Consider the following 22,638-nt stretch of genomic DNA (forward strand, 5'->3'; position numbering starts at 1 on the left):
AAGCATCTAGTTTTTATGAAATCCTGTCAGAGCAACTGTAAGTTATGTTGTAGGGGTGTGACTGTTTCTGAATTATGACACATTCTGAGATGTTTCTAACTCAGCACTGTAGCTATGATAAAGGCAAGGACATCTTCATCTAATCATTACTTCGGCTTTGTGTGCAGCGCACAGCACAACTCACTCTAAACCCTGAGTGCCGTGATATTTATGAGACATGGACGAAGCTGTCAAACAGCTGGACAGAGATCTGATCATTTCAAGATCTGATTTATAAAACCGTTGATCAGCAGGGAGAACCTGCCCAGGTTAAATATGTATTGGTATCTGTTTGGTCTGCTAACACACCACAATGAAGCAAAGCCACATCGTTCACATCTGAAAATTATTTGGCAGTTTTTCAACAATGTACCATGGATTGTTTGCACAATTTATACAGAACAGACAGCAGACATAAAAACAAAAAGGTACTGTTTTGTTGGAAATAAGCGTCAAACACTTGTGAGTTCAGCCTTTGCACGAACAATATTACAGAATAAGCAACCTAAACTGGAGCACTATAATCTTTCATAACTATGGACCATTAGAATGATTTGTAAAGTGGGATCTGAAAGGTAGGAAGAAACAAAATGAGCTGAACTGCATATTCAAGTCTAGATATATTTTAGTTTGAATACATTGCAACAATCCAACTAATTATAGCGTATATGATTATGGGAGAAATATATTCTACACAGCAGGATTAGCAGGTATGAATGAGCAGTATTACAAAGTTGATGTATCTATATTTCATTTCTCACGTACCCTGTCACTGAATTACGTGGAGGGAGACGCCACACTAAAGTTTCCGCTCCTTCCGTTCCACCTGAGAAAGAACTGCTTGAATATTTTAGAACTGCTACTAAATGAAAAGACATATCTGTAAAATATATGAGGGTAACCTAGCAACATCCAATTAGAATCCACTTCTCTCCGGAATAGGAGTAATATTTCGCCTCATAAATAGTTAAATCGATTCAACATCTCTTTATGTCCAATGTGAACTGATTTTTTGTTTTTAAGGCTATACAAAGAGCTCCCTCTACAGGTCGATTGAGTTAGTACAATAAAAAAAAAACAAAGCTGGAGTAATACCTCATTATTACATATATGGCATATAAAGCATACAAAACCATACAATATCACATTCTCTATAATAAATATATAATATCATATTACCAATCAACATTGCTCGTCTATGTCTACTCAATAGCAGTCGCCAGCAACCAGTCAGTTATCAAAAACAACTCCAAATAAAAGCTCTATATGCACTGACATAAAGTACATACTAGTGTGGAACAGCATAGCATAAAGATTAAGCTAAAACTCGGCTTATATTCCAAAGACCAACTTCCAGTTAGGCAATATGTAACAGCATAAGATGACTGATTTGTTTACAAAAGCTAGAGGAATAGCCTTTTTAAAAAAGTCACCTTGGAGCTCTATGGTGTATAAAAGGAAAGTCTTTTCTGTCCATTCTGTAAGGCAGAGCTAATAGTGGTGCCTCCTCCAGTTGAGCGAGTGCCTCCTCTTCCTCTTCCTGTGGCTCTGCTCTCTCCTCTCGGGCCAAGGAAAGCCGGCCGCGGCTGCCCGCTCAGCCTCCTCGTACTCATCGCTGTCCGAGTCGTCCTCAGGAGCAGTGCAGCTCAGCTCTGGGAACACCTCACTCAGCTTAGAACAGAAGAAGGCCTGCAGACTGTGGCCCGCCTGAGCCACTTCAGAATCCGGCTGGAGAAGGAAAAGCAGCAAGAAGAGAAGAGAGCAATACGTAAAGGAAGAACACCTTAATGAAGAAGAGGTTCACTTAAGACGAGCATCTAAAAGTAGGCAATCATGCTCAAACTACTCAAACAGCCCACTAACTAGGGCTGGTCTGAATAATTTGAAATCTTAAGTACTTGTTGGTGTTTTGTTTCTCTATTTAGTATTTGGACGCTTGGTCTTTTTTTAAAAAAGAGCTGGGCGTCAGCTGACTAATAATAGTCTACTAATATGACTACTAATAATCTTCCCAGCCTACTGAATGTTTTTTTGCAATGCAATAATAAACATATTTAAAATGAATAATTTTGAAACATAAATATTGTTTTTAAGGGTGATTTTGAGTGCTCATCTGAAAATACCAACCAGGATTCAAAGCCTGTAAAATGCTACTACTCACCCATAAGGAGATATACACCGATCAGGCATAACATTCTGACCACCTCCTTGTTTCTACGCTCATTGTCCATTTTATCAGCTCCACTTACTATATAGGTGCACTTTGTAGTTCTACAGTTACAGACTGTAGTCCATCTGTTTCTCTGATACTTTGTTAGCCCCCTTTTACCCTGTTCTTCAGTGGTCAGGACCCCCATGGACCCTCACAGAGCAGGTACTATTTGGGTGGTGGATCATTCTCAGCACTGCAGTAACACTGACGTGGTGGTGGTGGTGTGTTAGTGTGTTAGTTGTGCTGGTACGAGTGGATCAGACGCAGCAGTGCTGCTGGAGTTTTTAAACACTGTGTCCACTCACTGTCCACTCTATTAGACACTCCTACCTTGTCAGTCCACCTTGTAGATGTATAGTCAGAGACGATAGCTCATCTGCTGCTGCACAGTTTGTGTTTGTCATCCTCTAGTCCTTCATCAGTGGTCACAGGACGCTGCCCACAGGACGCTGTTGGCTGGATATTTTTGGTTGGTGGACTATTCTCAGTCCAGCAGTGACACTGAGGTGTTTAACAACTCCAGCAGCACTGCTGTGTCTGATCCACTCAGACCAGCACAACACACACTAACACACCACCACCATGTCAGTGTTACTGCAGTGCTGAGAATGATCCACCACCCAAATAGTACCTGCTCTGTGAGGGTCCATGGGGGTCCTGACCACTGAAGAACAGGGTAAAAGGGGGCTAACAAAGTATCAGAGAAACAGATGGACTACAGTCTGTAACTGTAGAACTACAAAGTGCACCTATATAGTAAGTGGAGCTGTGTCAGAGTGGTTCTTTTTTCCCTCCGTAATCCAGTCCAGCATTTTCTGCTTTGCTCTTACTCTTTGCCTCAAACTTTTTTAATATAGTGCCATGGCCTTGTTGATACAATATGCAAAGAAACAATGAATATGTTTCATAGTTTCATTAAAATATTCATGAAAATGAATATTTTAATATTGAATGCAAATGTGCAAGGTGAACTGAAATGATTGTCAGTTATTTTAGTGAGATAACAAACCGGATATGAAAGTGTCACAGGACCACAGAAAGCAAACAATTATTGCATATGGACAAGACAAGTGAATTAATCAGATGCCCGGGCATGGTAACCTATTCAGTTTTCATTAAATGTGCAACACTAATAAACAACAGAAAGTAAAATGAGCTGAGGAAAATATTTCACTCACGTAGTTGAACTTGGCACAGTTTTTAAACATCAGTAGGACGTCAGCCACGAAACTCGCTGGGGGAGTTGTAGTGTGACGGGCTGCTTTTGTTGAGCCTGCTTCGGATAACAGATAAGTCCATGGGCCTCTTGATGATCTGATAATAATGACGGGCCTTGTACAGAAATAGAAATGGTTTGTTTATCCTTTTTAAACAGAAGACTCTTTAAATAAATAGTGAAGTTTTTTTAAACATTGTTTTTGAGAGTTTTTAAGTTACCAGTGGGCTGACAGGCTCATGGAAAGGAGCGCTGAGAATGTTGCTGTAGATAAGCAGAGTTAGCTTCTCACATTTCTGTAACAAAAAAAATAAAAAAATCAGTTCCAGACAGTTTATTAAGTAAATACAATAGTTACCATTCGCTAACTGAGTTACTCCCACTGGACCCACAGTTTTTTTTTTTAGTTCATCTGAGAGGACACAATTGATTTACAGGCCTGTGCAGGAACTTTGAAAGACCTTTCTCATTTTTTTTGGATCTTGACCTCAAGGTCTTAAAAGATAAATCACACTGAGGACAGATGAAACCCAGCATCTCCCCTCTTACCCTCTGGTCACATGCAGACAGTCCAGATGGCGCGATGGCTGTGGGCAGTCGAACATCCTCGCAGTCATAGTTTACCTCCGGCTGCTGCACATCTCTGCACAGAGTGCACACCCAGTCACCTCTGTAGGAGTGAGAAAAGAGATAAAGATGGGTTGGATCAAGCAGAGTTGAAGGGGAAGGGAGTAGGGGTGGGTATCACTAGGAGGCCCCATGATACAATATTATGATCCAAAAATATCCTGGTATCCTAGATTACTGAGCCACTAGCCACTTTTGTTTATGTCTCTAAAGGAAAACTTTCTGTCTTATCTAATTAATTATGTCTGTCTCACTTCAGTCATTTTTACTGACACAGAACTGTGAAGTGGACAGAGCACCGTTAACCCTCCAGGCTCCATGAACTCACCCGCACATCACATTCGATCATTCTGTGTTTCTCTATCTCTGCAATAATACCGCGAAATCCGGTTCAAACAGTTCCTGAAACTGTAGAGTCGCTCTTTCGATTCCATCTTAGTCAGATCGCACATGACTCACATCCAGAGTTATGAGGCTATGAAGAGAGGCTGAGATACACGTCATCTGCCTCTCACCATAAGTAATTGGTGGACTCGTGTTCCGTCTACATTCTGTGTGAAACTGACCGATGGACACTCAGGAAATCACTAAGGACTGACCATCACGCCAGAAACCCTTCATTCTTCATTCAATCCACATCGGAGACACAAGTGAAATGGTGTGCAGAGAGTTTACAGCTGCTGAAGCTGCTGGGCATTATGGTCATTATCATGTCAAAAGGCGAATTTAAGAAGATATGCAAAAATCGAGAAAATGCCCTTTGACCCCAGAGGGTTAAAACAACTTCTAGCAGACGTTTCATGAAGAAGATGTAAAATGTTAGAGGAATACAGGGTTTTCACAAGGACTCATGCTGGTATAACAGTGGGATTCCTGCCTGAACGAGGAGTCAAACTTCCAGTCTTTGCAGGCAAACGCAGCAAAGCCCTACACTGCCCAACTGCTTCTACCTACAGTACTGTGCAGAAGTCAGACACAAGCCTACCAGACAATGGCCAGTCAAAACAGCCACTATGTGCAAGTTACTCATTTTCCAGCATCAGGAAAAATACAGAAAACTTATTTTTTCAGAAAGTTACACAGAAGCCTCAACAATTAAATATATCATTTTTTCAGTATTTAGTCACCTTTGACTTTAACAGCTTCCATTTTTTGTGATATTTGCTATTTGGTTGCAGTTTCTGCTTCTCATGATCTAAGAAATTTAGACTTATCGGTCCAAAAAAGAGTCCACATCCCAAATACCCAGTTTCGGTATTCCAGTGCATATTTTTGGGTATTGTATGCATCGCTTTTTCTCAGCGAGTCTTCTTGACAGCTACACATCCTCACAACGCTGAACTTTCTTCTCACAGTGGACGGATGGACAGAAACACCTGTGGAATTTTTGAAAGATGAAAGCTTTAAGTACGGTTTATCTGATGGAGAGTTTTGGTGTCTACCAGGTCTTTGTTTGTCCTATTTCTTTCTGTATTTTTTAAATAATTTTTTAACTTCAATTTTGGAAACTCCTGTTTTTTTGTTTGTTTGTTTTTTTTTACTTATGTTTTTTGACTTTGTTTCCTTGTTCAAGTGGATGATTTTATGTTTATTCTCCTCATAAATATCTCTTTTGGCTATTTTTGATATACATGAAAAGAAATATGCAAGTCAGTGAGGGTGTGTTTGGGCAGTGTGTGTGAACGTTAGTGTCTCTTTGAAGGGTCAGTGACCTGTTTGAGAACAGCTTTTGTTGGGAGGACAAAGCTACAACTCACTGCTTTTAAGACTAGAAGGATGTTCGAGTTAAGGTGGCAGTAGGGTTCACAAAACCTAAGAGTGAACAAATACTCACAGATTTGATTTTATACTTTATACATTTGTGTAATTTTCTTTTAATATATATTCTGTTTTTTTCTTGACATGAATGAAAATGAATAGCTTGTACTTTATTTCAATTCTGACTAAAAATGTAATAAATGGAAGGGTGGTCTCTGACTTTTGCACAGTACTGTGTTCCTCCACTGGCAGGTCTCACCTGAAGAGAAAAAAGTCTTCTTACTGGACGAAGATTTTTCTGTATAATTAGTCTATCAATAGGTTTAATACATATGAAAAATATGAATATTTAAATAATAAAACAACAATACTTGGGGCTCTGTGTATGGATACTATTTTTCAGTCATGACACTATATCATATCATTCTTTTTCTCCCATCCCTGGAAGCAAAGGAGGGCTAGCAGAAGGCCTTACGTGGGAAAGCTGAGGAGAGAAGGCACATGGCAGGCCAGGTGGAAGACCTTGGGGCAACGGTCACAGCATAGCAGGTCCCCTCCGATGAGGCAGACAGCGCAGAAATCCTCGTTCTCCATCTCTACGGGTTCCTCTGCAGCCTGATCTACTGTGGCCACGTCAGACCCTGCATTTGAGTCAGGAGCGACTTGCTGCTCCGCCTCCCATTCACAGTCCTGTTCGAGATTCAGAGTCACTTCTGCTGTGGAATCAGGTTCTGATTCCAGCTCCGGTTCAGAGTCTGCCGAGAGCTCCAAATCAGGGGGCTGCTCTGACTCCAAGTCAGACTCCACGTGTGGTTCCAAGTCTGATTCAACTTGTGGTTCCGATTCAACGCTCGGATCCGATTCCACTTGGAGTTCCGATTCAACTTCTGCCTCCGAGGCAAATTCAGCCTCTGTCGTGGATTCCAGATGTGACTCAGACAGTGGCACCGATCTGGGTTCAGATAAATTGTGGTCTGAAGTATGTTCTTCTTCAGATTCAGGCTGTGGGGAAGGTTCTGCATCACTGGATTGGACAGGGGGAACGTTTGCCTCTGTGCAATCCTTGTCCTTGTCCTGGTTACACAGCTCCTGCACTTGTAGCTCTGACGTGCCAGGAGAAGTACTGCATTGCAGATTCTCTGCTTGTGGTGGCTGCCTAGGTAGTACAACATCCTCTGGTCCATCGACTGGTTCTGCACTGGACACCTCCTTAAAAACACGTAGCATATTGACAGGAATCAGTTAACTGAAGGATAGAGAGGGGATGTTCCTATGTTTAAAACTACTGTTGGCAAAGCTACCTCAGTGGGAAGTTCTTTCTGTAGCTCCTGAGGGACAGCCCCTTCAGACTTCAGGCCTGATTCAGTGGGAGAACCGATCTTCTGATGTCCCTGTGGTGGGCATTTAGACACCAGGATCTTCAGTCGCTCCAGGCACACAACTGGGACCTTAGAACCCTCTGGAGCTTCTCTGCTACCATCGTACCAGAACCAAAGACAGATTACAGTTTATAGCAGTTCATAATTATATTTTTGTTCATTTGGAAGAATGAAAAGTTCCAAAAGTTCTACCTGGTTTCCTGAACTTCTCTCGACATCCTGCATTTTGTCCTAGATTTTAAGCCTGTATTTTCATAGGCATACGCGTAGACATTATCTGAAACAGAATTCAAACTCTGACATACTAGACAAGCCATAATGTTCATCATACAAACCCATGTTATATATTTAAATGTGTTTGGGATTTTATTTCTAGGTCTAAATAGTAATAATATTGTAGCATGTTTTCAATATACTGCATTTTTACAAAGATACACTGCTAAGCAAGTGAAATAGCGTCAGTACCTGGCTCCGTCTTGTAGGTGGTCAGAGAAGAACCGTTACCGCTGTGCGGATGGGCTTGCACTACTCCGCTATCTGACCGTGGCCTTCTTGCTTTGGGCTGTGCACAGTCCTTCTAGGGGATAAAAGTAAACAACTGTCTAAATTCATTCCATCTGTCATGTGAAGAAAACGTCAGATGATGTGGGGCAGAAGCAATCTGAAGACCAGAAACCAAGAAGTTTCAATCTGAGTGAACATGCAAAGAGCAAGACCAAGAATAATAATTAACGTGGGCAGCTTCATCTAATTGGTTCTCAGAACAGCAATGTGGAAAAAAAGAAGTTAGAGGATCTGTTTCCAAGACAACAGTTATCTCTTTTGATGTAAATCATCTGGTGCATCCTTTAAAGGAAAAAGACAATAGTGCCCTGTGTATTAGCGAGCGCAACAACTAAGGTGTTTTGGTCTGTTTTCCAGAGACGTGCTCTTTGAAATGAGGCCAAAGCTAGACACTAACACTCAAAAGGCTTGTGGTTTCGGTGTTTGTAGCGTTTGCCAAACAACCGCAGAAGCACTGTATGATTGTTTGATGCTTATACTGATGCTAGTTATTCATATGCAGATGCAAATGCAAAGTCTTCTTTTTTGCCAAGACTCAGAGCCACCACCACTAATGCTGGAGCAACTGTCTGAATGTATAGGTCTACCTGTTGTGCTGTGCATCTCTGCTCCCCAGTCACCGTTGCTAGACAGTGGGCATCCCCAGAAGGCCTGGCTTCAGAAGGGCCATCACATGGTGAGCTTAGCTCTGCTGGGACGCTGCTGGATCTGGTCCTCATCTCTGGACTGGCCTGGCTCTGAGCATCAGCGGCACATCCTCCAGCCAGCATGTGAACGTCCGACCCCGGGGAACTCTGCAAGAAAGAAGCCTGTAGTGATCAGTACTGGTGCTAAGCTAACACTGACGATCACAGCTCAACCTTGGTGCTAGCACCATAGCAACAGTGACAACAGAGGAAGCAGAGGAGAGGGCAGCAACTCTGAACATGACAAACACTGAAGCTGCTGCAAGAAGAGTTTTGAACGGGAGGCAAACAACGTCGCACCCACGCTTTTCTGACACACACGGGGACAAGAGACAGCCACCACAATTCGGAAGAGTAAAATAAGTCTCCTGATAATGAATGGCTTAGTTACAGCACCAATTATCGTATGTAAATCCCACATCTGGGGCACAGAAGGCTTCTTTGAATAAGCAGCATTAACACATCACAGATTAGACTCGCTCTCTCTGTCTTCCCCTCTCCTCCATGGCCCTTTTTCGCGCCTTCTTCCCTTGTCATAATTTCACTAATGCGAGAAGTTTCCAGAAAAGCCCAAGCGACTGCATCCTTCGCTAATGCCAACAAATGTCAGAGTTGGGAAGCAGTAGCCCGTGTGCTCAGCAGAGCCCCTCCTCCCTTGCTCCCTCTCCCTCTCTCTCTCTCTCTCTCTCTCTCCCCCTCCTTGATAATTACCACAGGATTAAAACACTCACCACCTGATAGGAGCCTCAGAGGAGAGGGTAGAATGAATCAAGCTGCGCGGAGTGTGTGTTTGTGAGCATGTGCGTATGAGTGGGTGCAGAGTGTAGGTAGGAGGTCTCCAAGTCTTGGGAGCTAATAGTGAAAGCTTCACAGCAAGTAAGAGAAAAGCCCAACTGCCAGCTCTCTCAATTCCCTCAGCTTCTCATTAATCTCAGGTTAAGTAAATATGTGGCTGCACCCAAGTGCTTTTTTCTCCCTTTCATATTCAAGTGACTGTTATGGGCAGAAGATGATAGATAGATATGAAACTACACTAATTTGCCCCAAGAGTACAGATCTTTGCAGGAAGCCTGCAGTTTGATTGGTGTTTGTCTTGCAATTTTTACCCAAGTACTGACATCAAGAGATCTAATAATAACTTCTGTTGTCTACTTTGTTACTCCTCCAGTTCTAGAGTTCGATGACTTGGAGCTGTTGCTGAGACGTGCGGTTGGCCTGCATGTGTGTGCGCGTGTATATGTGTGTGTGTGTGTGTGTGTGCGCGTATCTGTGAAGGTGGTCTTAAAAATGTGTCTGAATTCGTCCTGCAGACATGCTCAGTGGCGTCTCACCGTCTGTCTGCAGAGGTGCTGTCAGCAGCTGTCATGATGAAAACACATTACCTTGGCACAAATAAAGATGCCACATGCGTCGATTCAATTTCCTTGCTCTCTCTCTCTCTCTCTCTCTCTCTCTCAATTAATAATGAAAATGAAGGCAACCTTGCTGTCATAAAGAGCTCATGTCTACAACCCTTATCCTATCAGGTTAAACTATATGCAACATATCATCCTATAAATGCACTGCATTTGAGCTGAAAAGCACTACAGCTAAAAAAGACCACAGCCTTGTGTTTTGAAAGGCTAAGTCTCTCTCTATTTCGTCCTTGCTCTTGGCTATTCACTTGCATACATGAGATTCTGCTGTTTTCTGTGCATCAGTGAGGGCTTGTGGTGTGGGCCGTTTGAGCCATGCGGTTAAGGTGTGACCTTTTGCAAGCACAAAGAGAAAAAAACAACAACACAGGGTCTGGGGATTGTGGTCAGTGTGCAATGCGGTGGAGGCCTCTGCTTTGCTAGATGCACATGAGCAAATCTCCGGGCAATCCAGCTACTCACCTCTTCATCTTGACAGTTTGTGAGAGACTGCTGCTCTGGTGCTGGTGTAGGGTTGGACTCTGCGCTTGGCTGTGCTGGAGGCTGATCTTGTTGCTGTTGTTTGTGTAGAATGGATTCGAGGTCCTTGGACACCTGTTTTCGGCTGCGGGGTGACTGACCAAACGTGGACGCTCTGTTGTCCACAGCAGCCTGGTCGGTGACTGCAGATAGCTGCTCGTTCTGCGGCTGGTGGTTGGACCTAGAAGGCTGTCGGAGTGGAGCTCTGCCGGGGCTCAGCTGGATGGGCTCAGGCACAGGGGGGTGGCGTAGGCCGCTGAGAAGAATGCACCGTAGACTGGGGCTGCAAGGCTGTGCTCTCAGGCTCCCAGCGCCTCTGGAGTCTCGGAGGAGAATTGCAACTGGGTTGCTGGGGGCACTGGACCGAGTACTTGTCCAGCGGCGCTGGGTATTTTTCCAGCTGTACAGACTGGGCTGGTCTGCAGTGGAGGCAGCAGAGCTGAGGCTGGCAAAAGGCCTGGTAGGCACAGTCTGGCTCTCGGACCGAATGGCACAGGGTGGACATGGCCATGCAGGCCACGGGCTGCGGCCTCAGGATACTGGGTCGGCCCATGCCCTCGGAGTATGAACGGCTTCCGCCCTCAACGCTGAGCTGACCTACAATCGAGACATAAAACGTAAATGGAACGGCTGAGACCCAGCATCCTTAGGGTGTTACGTGTGTAAAGATGACAATCAAGATACATAAAAACTTTTAATCAAAAATTCAAATTGCAATTAAAAAAAGAATGAAAGCTATTATGCCAATTAGCATGAGAGCCTGCACTTTTAGCATCATCAGCATTATGCCTTTATCATAAATTCAAACAATGCGTTATATGCAAAGCAATTAACCTCAGAACAGCAGTAATTTCAATGGCATGGAAAAATATCAGGTTGGTCAGTCTACCCACCAAGAGTGGAGATCTGCTTGGTCCAGAAGCTGGCATCCCAGTTGAACTTAATTTTCAAAGGGGCCCAGGCTTCTGAGTGTATCAGAGGCTCCAGTAATTGCTGCATTTGAAGAGCAATCTGACAAATGAATTATAGATCAAACCTCACGATCACAGACAGGCACATCAGATCATAAATATGTATGCAATTCAAGCACTTTGCTGAAGCTTTTTCGGGCCGCTGTTCAGTGCTGGCTTCAGTTATATGTGGTCATTAACAAAGCCTGATGACGACTGTGTGAAAGTGTGGCCATCTCACACCTCTGTGTTTCACCACCCAGATGATGGCGTCAGCTACGTTTCCCTAAGAGTGATGTACCACAAAAGTCATTTGGGGACAATGGAATAAGTAATAATGCTTTTGACCATTTTATTTGGCCTAAATCATTTTAAATGTTCTTATTACAGCAATATTCTGTGGAGATCTATATTCTGGAGAAACCAATACAATCCTCCACCTCCTGACTCTCTAAAGCCCCACCTTAGCTGACTGTTCGCAACATCTCGGGTTGTTGGCGAGCCCGGCTCTACGCACAAACTGGACGACAAACTCATCAACATTTTACTGATAAAAACAGTAAAACACAATATTTATTATGTTGATACTTTCTTTGTCATTTATCTGGAAGAAAATCGTAGAGGGGAGGAAATTAGGTCATGAGCCAACCCAAGGTGTACATTTAAGGGTTAAGGCCTACCAGCTCTTTGCTGAACAGCAGTGGGTTCCTCCTGTGATGGGCCACTGCCCAGGTGATGAAGTTCTGTATGTGCTCCAGCTGACTGCACAGCTCTATCGCCCCCTGTAATTGGTCCTCCAGGCGCTGCTTAAAGCCACTGGAGATACTCTATTGAAGAGGACATCAATGACACATGTATTTCTTCCTGAAGAAGCAGCAGCCAAAGTCTGATATACATCATCCTAAGATTCACATCTGGATTCACGCAACATTACACAATTACATCCGCCTTTGCATGTGATCCAATCTGATGACATTTTGTTCTGCACGCACCATCTACGTCCATGGTCAGCTGGATACTTGGAGATGAATATGTCTAGAACAGCGCAGACAGGGAGAAAAGGAAAGGGGGAGAAAGTAATTACCTCCAGTTGCTCTATTAATAGGTTGGCCCGTTTGTTCAGCTCATTCATCATAATCATCTTGGCCATTTTAATCTGGTTCTCTGCCTTCCTCTGTGTGATCTTTACGCCATGAAGTCTGGGAAAACGGACGGGGGGAATGAACAGACATGTTGATTATTGATCGATGATTGGAGGATGAAAAAACGTAAAAAGGTATGATGTGGAAAGTCTTGGGCCCTTCGGGCTGCTGCGCACATCTGTTATGATCATTGGAAGAAAAGAGATCAATGGTGTTTGTGTCACCGGGCTTTAAACTTTGCATGCAATCATAACATTTCCCTGTCCAAGTTGGACTGAGTGATAGCCACAGCCAGCCCTGGCTCAACTTAGCAAACAATACCTTTACTGCTGCAATCATGCAGAGGTTGGAGTTCATCACTCTTTCATGGATTTTGCTATAAAAGGATTCTGGCTGCATGGACTGAGTGTACAGGTTCTTACCTGCCCTGGATCTGCTTGGCTGTGTTCTCCACAGCTGATCTTTTCTCCTCTACCCGAGCCATCAGATTCTCCAGGAGCCATCGCTGATCCTGTAAAGCCTTGTTGACGTGAACCAACCTGAGGACAAAGAACCCGGCCCTTAGTCATCAAAGTTATGTAGAAACGAGCGCATCTCACAACCTTGAATGACGGACAAACTACTCTGTGTCTGATTCATGAAACTGCTGTACGACATCAAAACAAGTGGTGATCTGAGCGCAACAGATGAATCAGCGTCTGTGCGTGGAAACTATATTTATAGTGAGCCAATAAAATGAGAAGCCTTCAGTATTAGTGCCTTTGGTCATCTTAGGTGGAGTTTGGGAGTGCGCTGCTGCCCCTACTGGCCAGAGTTTAACCAGATTTATAATTTTAAAATTAAAAAATGTGAAATTAACAAAACATATTATTTTAAGACAGTAGAATTATGTGTGTAGTGTGATTATTTTCCTAAAACATTGGTTACTTGAACTTTATTATTACAGTATATGAGTTGGTTTCTCCTGTACTGGCTAAGCTATGTTCTGGTTTTTTTTTTGGACGGAAGTTATTTTCTGTATCAGTGGTTCAAACAAAGGCATAGTGCAATATACACAGATCACGCATAACATTATGATCCTTGTTTCTACGCTCATTGGCTGGAGTTTTTAAACACCTCAGTGTCACTGCTGGACTGAGAATAGTCCACCAACCAAAAATATCCAGCCAACCGCGTCCTGTGGGCAGCGTCCTGTCACCACTGATGCAGGACTAGAGGATGACCAACACAAACTGTGCAGCAGCAGATGAGCTATCGTCTCCGACTTTACATCTACAAGGTGGACTGACAAGGTAGGAGTGTCTAATAGAGTGGACAGTGAGTGGACATAGTGTTTAAAAACTCCAGCAGCACTGCTGCATCTGATCCACTCAGACCAGCACAACACACACTAACACACCACCACCACTACGTCAGTGTTACTGCAGTGCTGAGAATGATCCACCACCCAAATAGTACCTGCTCTGTGAGGGTCCATGGGGGTCCTGACCACTGAAGAACAGGGTAAAAGGGGGCTAACAAAGTATCAGAGAAACAGATGGACTACAGTCTGTAACTGTAGAACTACAAAGTGCACCTGTATAGTAAGTGGAGCTGATAAAATGGACAATGAGCGTAGAAACATGGAGGTGGTCATAATGTTATGCCTGATCGGTGTACGCCGATGATCCAAAAAATTGACCACTCACAGATGTAGCGTATAACACTGATTATCTTGCAACAACGATGCACGTTAAGATCTGGGTTATATTAGACAGTAAGGGAACAGTTGGTTCTCATGGTCGACGTGTTGGACGCAGAAGAAATGAGTGACTTTGACAAGGGGCCGAATTGTTATGACCAGGCGACTGAGTCAGAGCATCTCTGAAACGGTAAGACTTGTGTGGTGCTCCCGGTCAGCAGTGTTGAGAACCTATTGATGGGATATGATCTGCAGCAGCTCCGACACACAACTTACAGGACTTAAAGGATTTGCTGCTACAGTCTTAGTGCCAGATACAACAGGGCACCTTTAGGGGTCTAGTAGAGTCCATGACCCGGCAGGTCAGAGCTGTTGTGGCAGTACATCCACTTTAGTACAGGTATTGGTGTGTGTACTTTAATTATTAGTATTATTTTCTATTTTTTCTGTTAGTTCTTGATGAATGAGGGCCATGTATGCTGACATCTAGGGCTGCATGGGAGGGACAACATTACATATGACTATTTTATTGCTACAGTGTGATAATAATTAATAAACAGTATACTGTGCAGAAGTACTCACGGCTCTGTACACCAGCAAAAAACATTCCACTTTATTTCAACTACAATAAAACAACTCAATAAAACAGCTCAACTAATATTACCTGAGAAATCAGGCTACATATGGATGTACTTGAAAGCAATATGCGACAGTGGCCACCTGACATACGCGTGTTTTTGTGACTTTGTGTCCATGTGTCTGAATGCGTGTGTCCTCCATGCTCACCGGTGGTCCTTGTGGGAAGACAGATGACAGATGCTGCAGGCCATGAGGTCACACGTCTCACAGAAGAGTTCCAGAGGCTCCTGCTTATGGATTGGACACATGACGACAGCATGCCCGCAACAAGCTGAACCTGAGGAGCACAACATGAAACGAAAGACAGAACAGCTAATCAGGACACACGCGATTAAAGGAGAATAACATCAGAATGTGTGAGTGGACTTACAGTCAGGGACGAGATATAAATATGTAAAATGCCATTTTATTTAAAGGTCATTTGATGCAAAGAAGGAGTCCATTGCTTTTTTATAGTTAGTATACCTTCATTGGCCATTCTTCTGCCAGCCCTCCTCTATCCCCTAATCAGTGGTCACTTTCTGACCACAGAACCACTCTTAGCTGGGTGTTTTTGGGTTCCCTCTCAATTTAAACGTGCTACTGACATGAGTAAAAACACTGATACACTTGTACCAAAGTGTGATACACACTACCATGTGAATGTTACTGTTGTGTTGAGAATAGCCCACCACCCAAGTAATATCTTGGTAACAGTGGCCCTGTGGTCAGACCAATGGTGAGATTAGCTGTTATGTAACTGTGCCTAACAAAACATGGTCTTTAGACTGTAATCATACATGCACAAAGTGGACGTATAAGACAGATGGACATCATAAAGTGGGGAGTGAGCGCACAAAGTAGGAGTTTCTAATAAAGCAGATGAGGACAGTATGATATTATAAGTGATGATGCTGGAGCACTTGATCATCCCGACACCTGACAAATACGTATATTACAGACACCTGACCACTGAAGGACAGAGTAAAAGGGGGCTAACATAGTATGCAGAGAAACAGATGGACTACAGTCTGTAACTGTAGAACTACAATGCCACCTATATCGTAAGTGGAGCTGGCGAAGTGGACAATGAGTGTAGAAACAAGGAGGTGAACTTAATGAAGTGACTGGTCAGTGACTACCAAACATATTCTACAGCAGTACATGTGTAGTATGATGTGGTACAACATTCAACTAATTGCCATAATAAACTAATTGGCACTATTAAGGACTAATAACTTCACAATCTGTGAATTTTATACACATGTAAGGACATCAGAACACAGTTCTGTATGACCGGCGCACGTTTAAAAGACGTCTTGGCTTCAATGAGTCCACCATTTTGTTAGTCTGTTTCTTTTTAGTTGGAAGAAATGCAAGCATCATAAAAAGCCTGTAAATATTTCTGGACTTATCCACACATCATTTTTCAAGAGGGAAAAAGTGGAGCGTAGCGTACCTTTGATCAATCAGCTCATGACTTATTAAAAGGCTTTGCCAAATATGAACGAGGCGACGCTGGGCTGCATTTGAGGAACCAAACAAAGCTTTCGGCGTTGCAGGATAAATAAAGTAACAAGCGGCGCAGGGGAGCAAATTACTTTCATGTGTGCGAGCAGGACGGCCTTTTTTTTAGAGACAAAAAAACGAGCACTGGACATTTAGTCATTCTGAGCCATTCGGAGTGGAAAATGTGCTATTTAAACCTCATTAAACATCACATCTTATAAAAACATTCATAAACCAATTTAATGCAATTTTCAGCGAAAAAAGTCAGACTGAGTAGCGAACCAGAGCGAGCTAAACATTAAATATTTAAATATTAGATCAGTTTGTACTGCGTGACAGCCTTTCCAGTTTTATACTCACTGCAGAATAAATAGCTTGTCCGGTGTTCATTCATGAACTGGTATTTTACTGTGGTTGTAAGGTCGTCACTACTGCTTAGTAATTAAGTAACACACCAATCAGTTAATCCAGCTACTGAGTATTCAAAGTTAAAAAGGCTATGAAACAATAAACTAAACAATACAATAAAAATGAACACTAACTACAGGTTTTAAAAATGTTCAAATACCGTAAAAAAGATGAACAAGGACATCTTAAAAACAATGTAAAGCGTCTCAGCGAGGTGTTCAGTCCCCACAAGCAGCCACAACCGCTTCAGTATGCCTTTGCATAAATCCTATAAGGTCCTGGAGACACACTGCCCTGCACATTTTAGTGTTTTCACTGCTCTCACCACACCTGATCTAACTGATCAGCTCATTATCAACACTTCACTGAGTGGTAGTGGGTGTATAAAAGCAAGGAAGGCTCTAAAATAAGGACCAGGGTTGGGAAACACTGGTCAAACAGGCCGGTCCAAATTGTGGGTTGAGATCTGGTGACTGTGAAGGTTACAGCATATGATTTATGTCCTTTTTCATACTCATGAAACCGTTCAGTGACCCCTCGTGCCCTTCGAATCGGGGCACTGTCATACTAGAGGAGACCACTCCCAAGTTTCATTATAGGATCATAGGATAAAGGTGATCAGTCAGAATAACTCTGCATTGCTTTGAAGGAACTCTCCCCTCTGAGGGAAATGTGGACCCAAATCATACCAGTAAATCACAAATCACAACCCCCCCCCAGCATTACAGGGTCAGTGAACCCCTGGGTCAGATATTCAGGCCTGTGCTGTTCTCCTGGTGTATGCCACACATGCACTTGCCCATTGCTGAGAACATAATGAAGGATGACTCATCTGTGTATATCACTTTTTTGTAAACCACATCTCTGTAGGCCAGTGTCTGTGGTTTTAGCACCACTGAACTCTTAAACATGCATTCGTCTTTGTAATGAGAGGTTTATGCACTGCAACCCAATAATAATATTCCTCAGTCTGGTCACATCCTGTATCGATGTTGCTCTTCTGTTTGTCCTACCGTGCTGCACTAATGTGCATCGCAGTCACTGAATGTGCACTTTTGATTCCAACTTACAGTCTTATTTACTGATGTTGTTCCCATAGAAGTAAATGCAGACGGTAATTAAGTCACCATTCTTACTGAAACTCGCCAGCTGAGCGGTGTTTGTGGCTTAAGCTCCTGTCATCAATGCCTTAATAATGAACCCTCTTTTAATCAAGAGTCAAGAGCCTGCTCAGTATATTTATACATGCTGCACAGCATGAAAGGATGTTAATAGCTTAATTGTACAGTCATGGGCAACATTTGGGCACCCATGGTCAAATGACATGTTCTGTATGCTGACTGAAAACAAGTTAATGCATCCTCTACAGAGAACTGTGTTATCATTTGAATGCACATTTCCTGAACTGAACATATTGGGGAATAAAATATAAACAGTGCAAAAGTTGTGGCACATTATATTTTATGTTTAATTTTTATACAGAAATAATACACTAAAGTTTGCAAAAAAATATCATATGCAAGCATGTCCTTGTAGAGTAAATGTAAGCATATTTTAGAAAACTGTTCATTTGACCAGGGGTGTGCAAACTTCTGCACATGACTGTATTGTGCAACATACCTCTCTGCAAGCATCTGCACTTGTTATGCTTCTCCACTCATTTAACCTCTTAAACTGCCAGCGCTCACAGTTTTATTACACACTTCTATAACTAAAGAACAGCTCAGCCGGTTTGAACTGAATCCCTGTAATTACTGAATAATAAGCCTTAGTATGTAATAAGCCTGGGCTTTTAAAGGTTAATTAGTCAAAAAATGCATGCAAATCGGTGTCCATCACTCATGCATTCCCAAATATTGGAAGTTCTGTTTCTTACCGTAAGACTAGTAGAAGAATTCTAAACAAACTGGCTATTTTTAAATGGAGTAATGGTGTTTAACTGAGTCATCAGCACTGCTGTGTTACTGGAGGCAGCCAGACGCAGTGAGGAGCTCTGATAGTGAAGAAGTGGAAGGTTCACACGGACAGCGCCTGCCATATTTGATTTACAGTGTGTCAGTCGCAATGGCCAGCAGGCCAGCGTACGCAGTACACGGCTCGCAGTCTGGAGTAGATGGAGGCATGTTCACACGTTCTGAAGTGTCAAAGAGAGAGAGAGAGAGAGAGAGAGAGAGAGAGAGAGAGAGAGACCACACGCTCCAGCAGCACCCAGCAGCCACAGCCTCAGAGCACTCTGGTGAGTGACCACATCCTGCACACAGGCTTGTACTTTCTCACTCGCATCTGCTGCTATTCTAGCTCTCTCACACACACACATAAACATTCTCTCTCTCTCTCTCTCTCTCTCTCTCTCTCTCTTGCTTTCTCTCTCTCACACACAGATTCTGTTTCTCCCTCTATTTATCTCACACATTCACCACATAAACTCTCTCTCTCTCTCTTTCTCTCTCTCTCTCTTTCTCTCTCTCTCTCTCTCCATCTCTGAGTCTCTGTCTCTCATGGGCAACAAATAAACAGATGTACAAAATACATACATTCTCTCTCTCTCTCTCTCTCTCTCTCTCTCTCTCTCTCTCGCTCTCTCGCTATCTATCTATCTGTCTTTATCTCACACATTTGCCACTTAAATTCTCTCTCTCTCTCTCTCAGTTCCTCTCTCTCTCTATCTTTATCACACATTTGCCACTTAAACTCTCTCTCTCTCTCTCTCTCTCTCTCTCTCTCTCTCTCTCTCTCTCTCTCTCTCTCTCTCTGCTACCTTGCAGAGACAGAGCTGTCAACACCAAAACATGCCAACCCTAATACACGAGCGAGCCGCACTGTGTGTTGTGGATTTGGTCATATCAGGCTGTGCGGACGATCGACGGAGCATAAGCAGGCTCGGACCGGCTGGACACATCGTGCTGCCTCAGCTGAGCAAGTATCGCTTTCAGAAAACTGGGTCACATAAAAAATAAAACACTACAATGCATCACGGAGGATAATTATTCACACTTATTATGAAATGCATTATTCATCGCGCTGAGCCCCACAGAGAGAGAATAAAGACAGCGGAAAAAGGGAAACAGGGGAATATGGCGCGGGGCAGATACGGCCTACGAAAGCTTAGAGCTTCCAAGCACCAAAGCTGGAAGAAGCCAGAGTGGAAAGGGATTATGAGGGAAAAGTGAAAGAGCATCTTGCCTGTTTCAGGCGCCACTGGTGGGCTGCTGGCTGTCTGGTGGAGGCGGGACTCTGAGGCCTGAGCCGAAGCTCTGTCGTGCTGGTGCAGGTCTGTGCACTGGAAACACAGCCACTTGTTGCAAAAGGTGCACAAACTCTGGGCCACTCTGGGCTCCGGACAGTCCGAACAACACTGAGAATACAAAAACAAGGATGAGACCTGGACCAATACAGTGGATGACCCCTTCAACACTCATCCTATTTACAAACATAGCACAGACTCAGCACTGGTATAATATAATAACAGAATAAGGGTCAGGCTGATACCAACAGAAAATGCAGGTGTAGATATCAGAGGAAAAAAGAATTCCGTAATGAAACAAGACGAAAATATCACAGAATTGCTCGTAGCGCAACATAAAGTAAAGTAGGTTACATGATAACTACGGACGCACTGGGCCAACGACAATACCCAGTATTCTTACATGTACATGTACACTGGGACTACATCAGAGGAATGTAACATTTACTTGCAGAGGGTTATAAAATTAATTAATCAACAGGCATTTTAGTGTAGAAGCCCTTCATCTCCAACACATTCTGCTCTCCAGTAAATTAATGTATCACCAAATATCAGTTTGACATATTGGTCAAATCCAATGCCAATACTACTCAGATACTATCGAGCGTCTTTACTGATAACAGTAGCCACAAGTGTCAAATTTAACACAAAAACGAGTAGCATTACACATCCTTTATTTGTGCTTTAGAGTGCTTTGAGTATAATATTTCACTTATCAGCTCATTTTAAAGCTTAGCAGGTTACAAAGAAAAAATAATTGGTTGGTATCACTTTCAGTTTCAGTATCAACGTTGGAAAATAAAAGCAGTACTGTACTACCTCTACTATTTCAACAACTGCAACAAAACTACTATGTAAACTGTATGCATGTAGTTGTGAGGGTGAAGAAGTGAAACGTAGAGCCACACAGTGATCCACTGGAGTTTAAGGGGTTAAACTCAGACTGAGCTGCTCTGTTACTCTCTAAAGCAGGGTTTAAATATCCAGCTCACCCCTGTAGAGACTTTCAGGCTCTTTGACTTGAGCTCTTTTGACTGGTTTCCAGGTTAATAAGTGTGAAACAGATTTGCCGTGTTTCAGTATTCCGGGAAAATTGGATTTGTCGATTTGCCTGTCAGTAGCCCTTGACTGACAGGGAAGCCTCCTGAGATCAAGTCCAGTGGGAGGTGCATTGGAAGAAAGTGGGCATGTCAGAGAGGCCACCCACCACATTTAAAAAAAAAGAGCCTTAGAACTACACAATAAGTTCAATTTGTGATGTTTTAACAAAAAAAATCATTTTGAATTCCAATGGCTTTTTCAAAGAGCTTTAAAAAGCTGATTAAAGAATGTAAATTTCACCTTTATTCTCCTGGCAGATCCAGACCATCCTCACTCTCACAGCGGCATACAGTACATATTACTTTCACGGCAGTTTCTAAATAATTCATAGTAGTTACAGCATAATAAATCTTAAGATTAGTAATGTAATAATAGGTTTAAGGGCTTGAAATAAGGGTCTTAAAAGAGGTAAGCTAACAAGTGCTCCTTCCAAAATATTAACAAGACGCTGAACAATGCAACACAAACACAAAGGCATGCATCATTCCAAACAATAACACGGCATTTAACAGCACGCAAAAGCACCAGCGCATTCCTCAACGCCCTCAGCAGAGGAGAGCGAGCGTGTCAGGGTCTTACCTTCTCCATGGCAGAGGCGTGATGCGAGGCTCCTCGGTGAGAGCGTGAGACGCTTCAGAGCTTCCAGCTCTCACTGCGCTCTAGAGCTCTGTGACAGCTCCTACCTGCGGCAGGAAGTAGTGCACGCTGCACACACTTCACACTTCAACCCCCAGCGGAGCCGCCTCCTGTGTGCCTCTCTCTCTCTCTCTCTCTCCGTCTCTCTCTCTCTGTGCGTGTCCTCGGGTGCAGCAAGCCGTGCTGGACTCCTCGCCGCCTCCCTACAGTGGCCTCCAGACCCACGCGCCTCCCGCCGACAGCCACCGTCATGATCCTTTTTCTTAACTAAGCCCTGTTCATAATAATTGGGAATTGGGGAGAGGTGATAATTATTTCTTTTCTAGGGCGAAACATCCCCGCAAGCCCTCCTTTTCCCAAAATGGAAGTGCCGAGTGACCTACAACGGTTTAAGAGGAAACGCAGTACGTGGCATGCATGAGGGGATAGCAGTACAATGTGTGTGTGTGTGTGTGTGTGTGTGTGGGCACAGGGGCGGCGAATCCTGCCCTCGCCCTCCTTCGCTCCTCACATCCCTGGATGGGCGAGAGGTGGGGGGACGGGTCCCACCGGAGCCGCGTAACACAGCGAAACGGGGTCATCCCGGGCTGCAGGACCAGATGGAAGCCGAGATCAGCTCTCAGAATGCCCCCCAAAGCGTGAAATCAATTAAGATTTTATCACACACGGCTCTGGAGGAAAGGAAGAAGCGCCGAGAGCTCCCCAAAAAATCTGCTTCACTACAGCTGTTATTAGCCGAGCTGCCACGATTAGTCGACGAAGTCGATTAGCCACGGACAACGTCGATTATGGAAGAGAGTTCACACATTGCTTAATTGGCTTCTTAACCTGCTGACTTATTAATCAGTTATTAATCTCAAAGCTCATTACTCAGTAGCTACTTGAAACTATACAAAACTATATAAAGCAAATATATAATCAAATAATGTGATCA

General features: G+C 43.4%; 1 protein-coding gene across 1 annotated transcript; it reads right to left on the reverse strand.

Annotated features, from left to right (window-relative positions):
- Positions 1-371: 371 nt before the first annotated feature.
- trim66 (tripartite motif containing 66) lies at positions 372-21,854 on the reverse strand. The gene is given in 19 exon segments (XM_036585960.1): positions 372-1,767; positions 3,430-3,480; positions 3,482-3,583; positions 3,689-3,763; positions 4,017-4,137; positions 6,328-7,061; positions 7,154-7,325; positions 7,424-7,508; positions 7,697-7,808; positions 8,383-8,589; positions 10,359-10,613; positions 10,648-11,012; positions 11,309-11,426; positions 12,046-12,192; positions 12,450-12,564; positions 12,930-13,046; positions 14,975-15,104; positions 19,907-20,078; positions 21,648-21,854. Coding segments are annotated over 19 exon segments (3,324 nt in total). The 5' UTR covers positions 21,657-21,854; the 3' UTR covers positions 372-1,530.
- Between the last annotated feature and the right edge of the window lie 784 nt (positions 21,855-22,638).

The sequence above is a fragment of the Colossoma macropomum genome, unplaced genomic scaffold (genome assembly GCF_904425465.1).
Source record: "Colossoma macropomum unplaced genomic scaffold, Colossoma_macropomum, whole genome shotgun sequence".
NCBI classification, from domain to species: domain Eukaryota; kingdom Metazoa; phylum Chordata; class Actinopteri; order Characiformes; family Serrasalmidae; genus Colossoma; species Colossoma macropomum.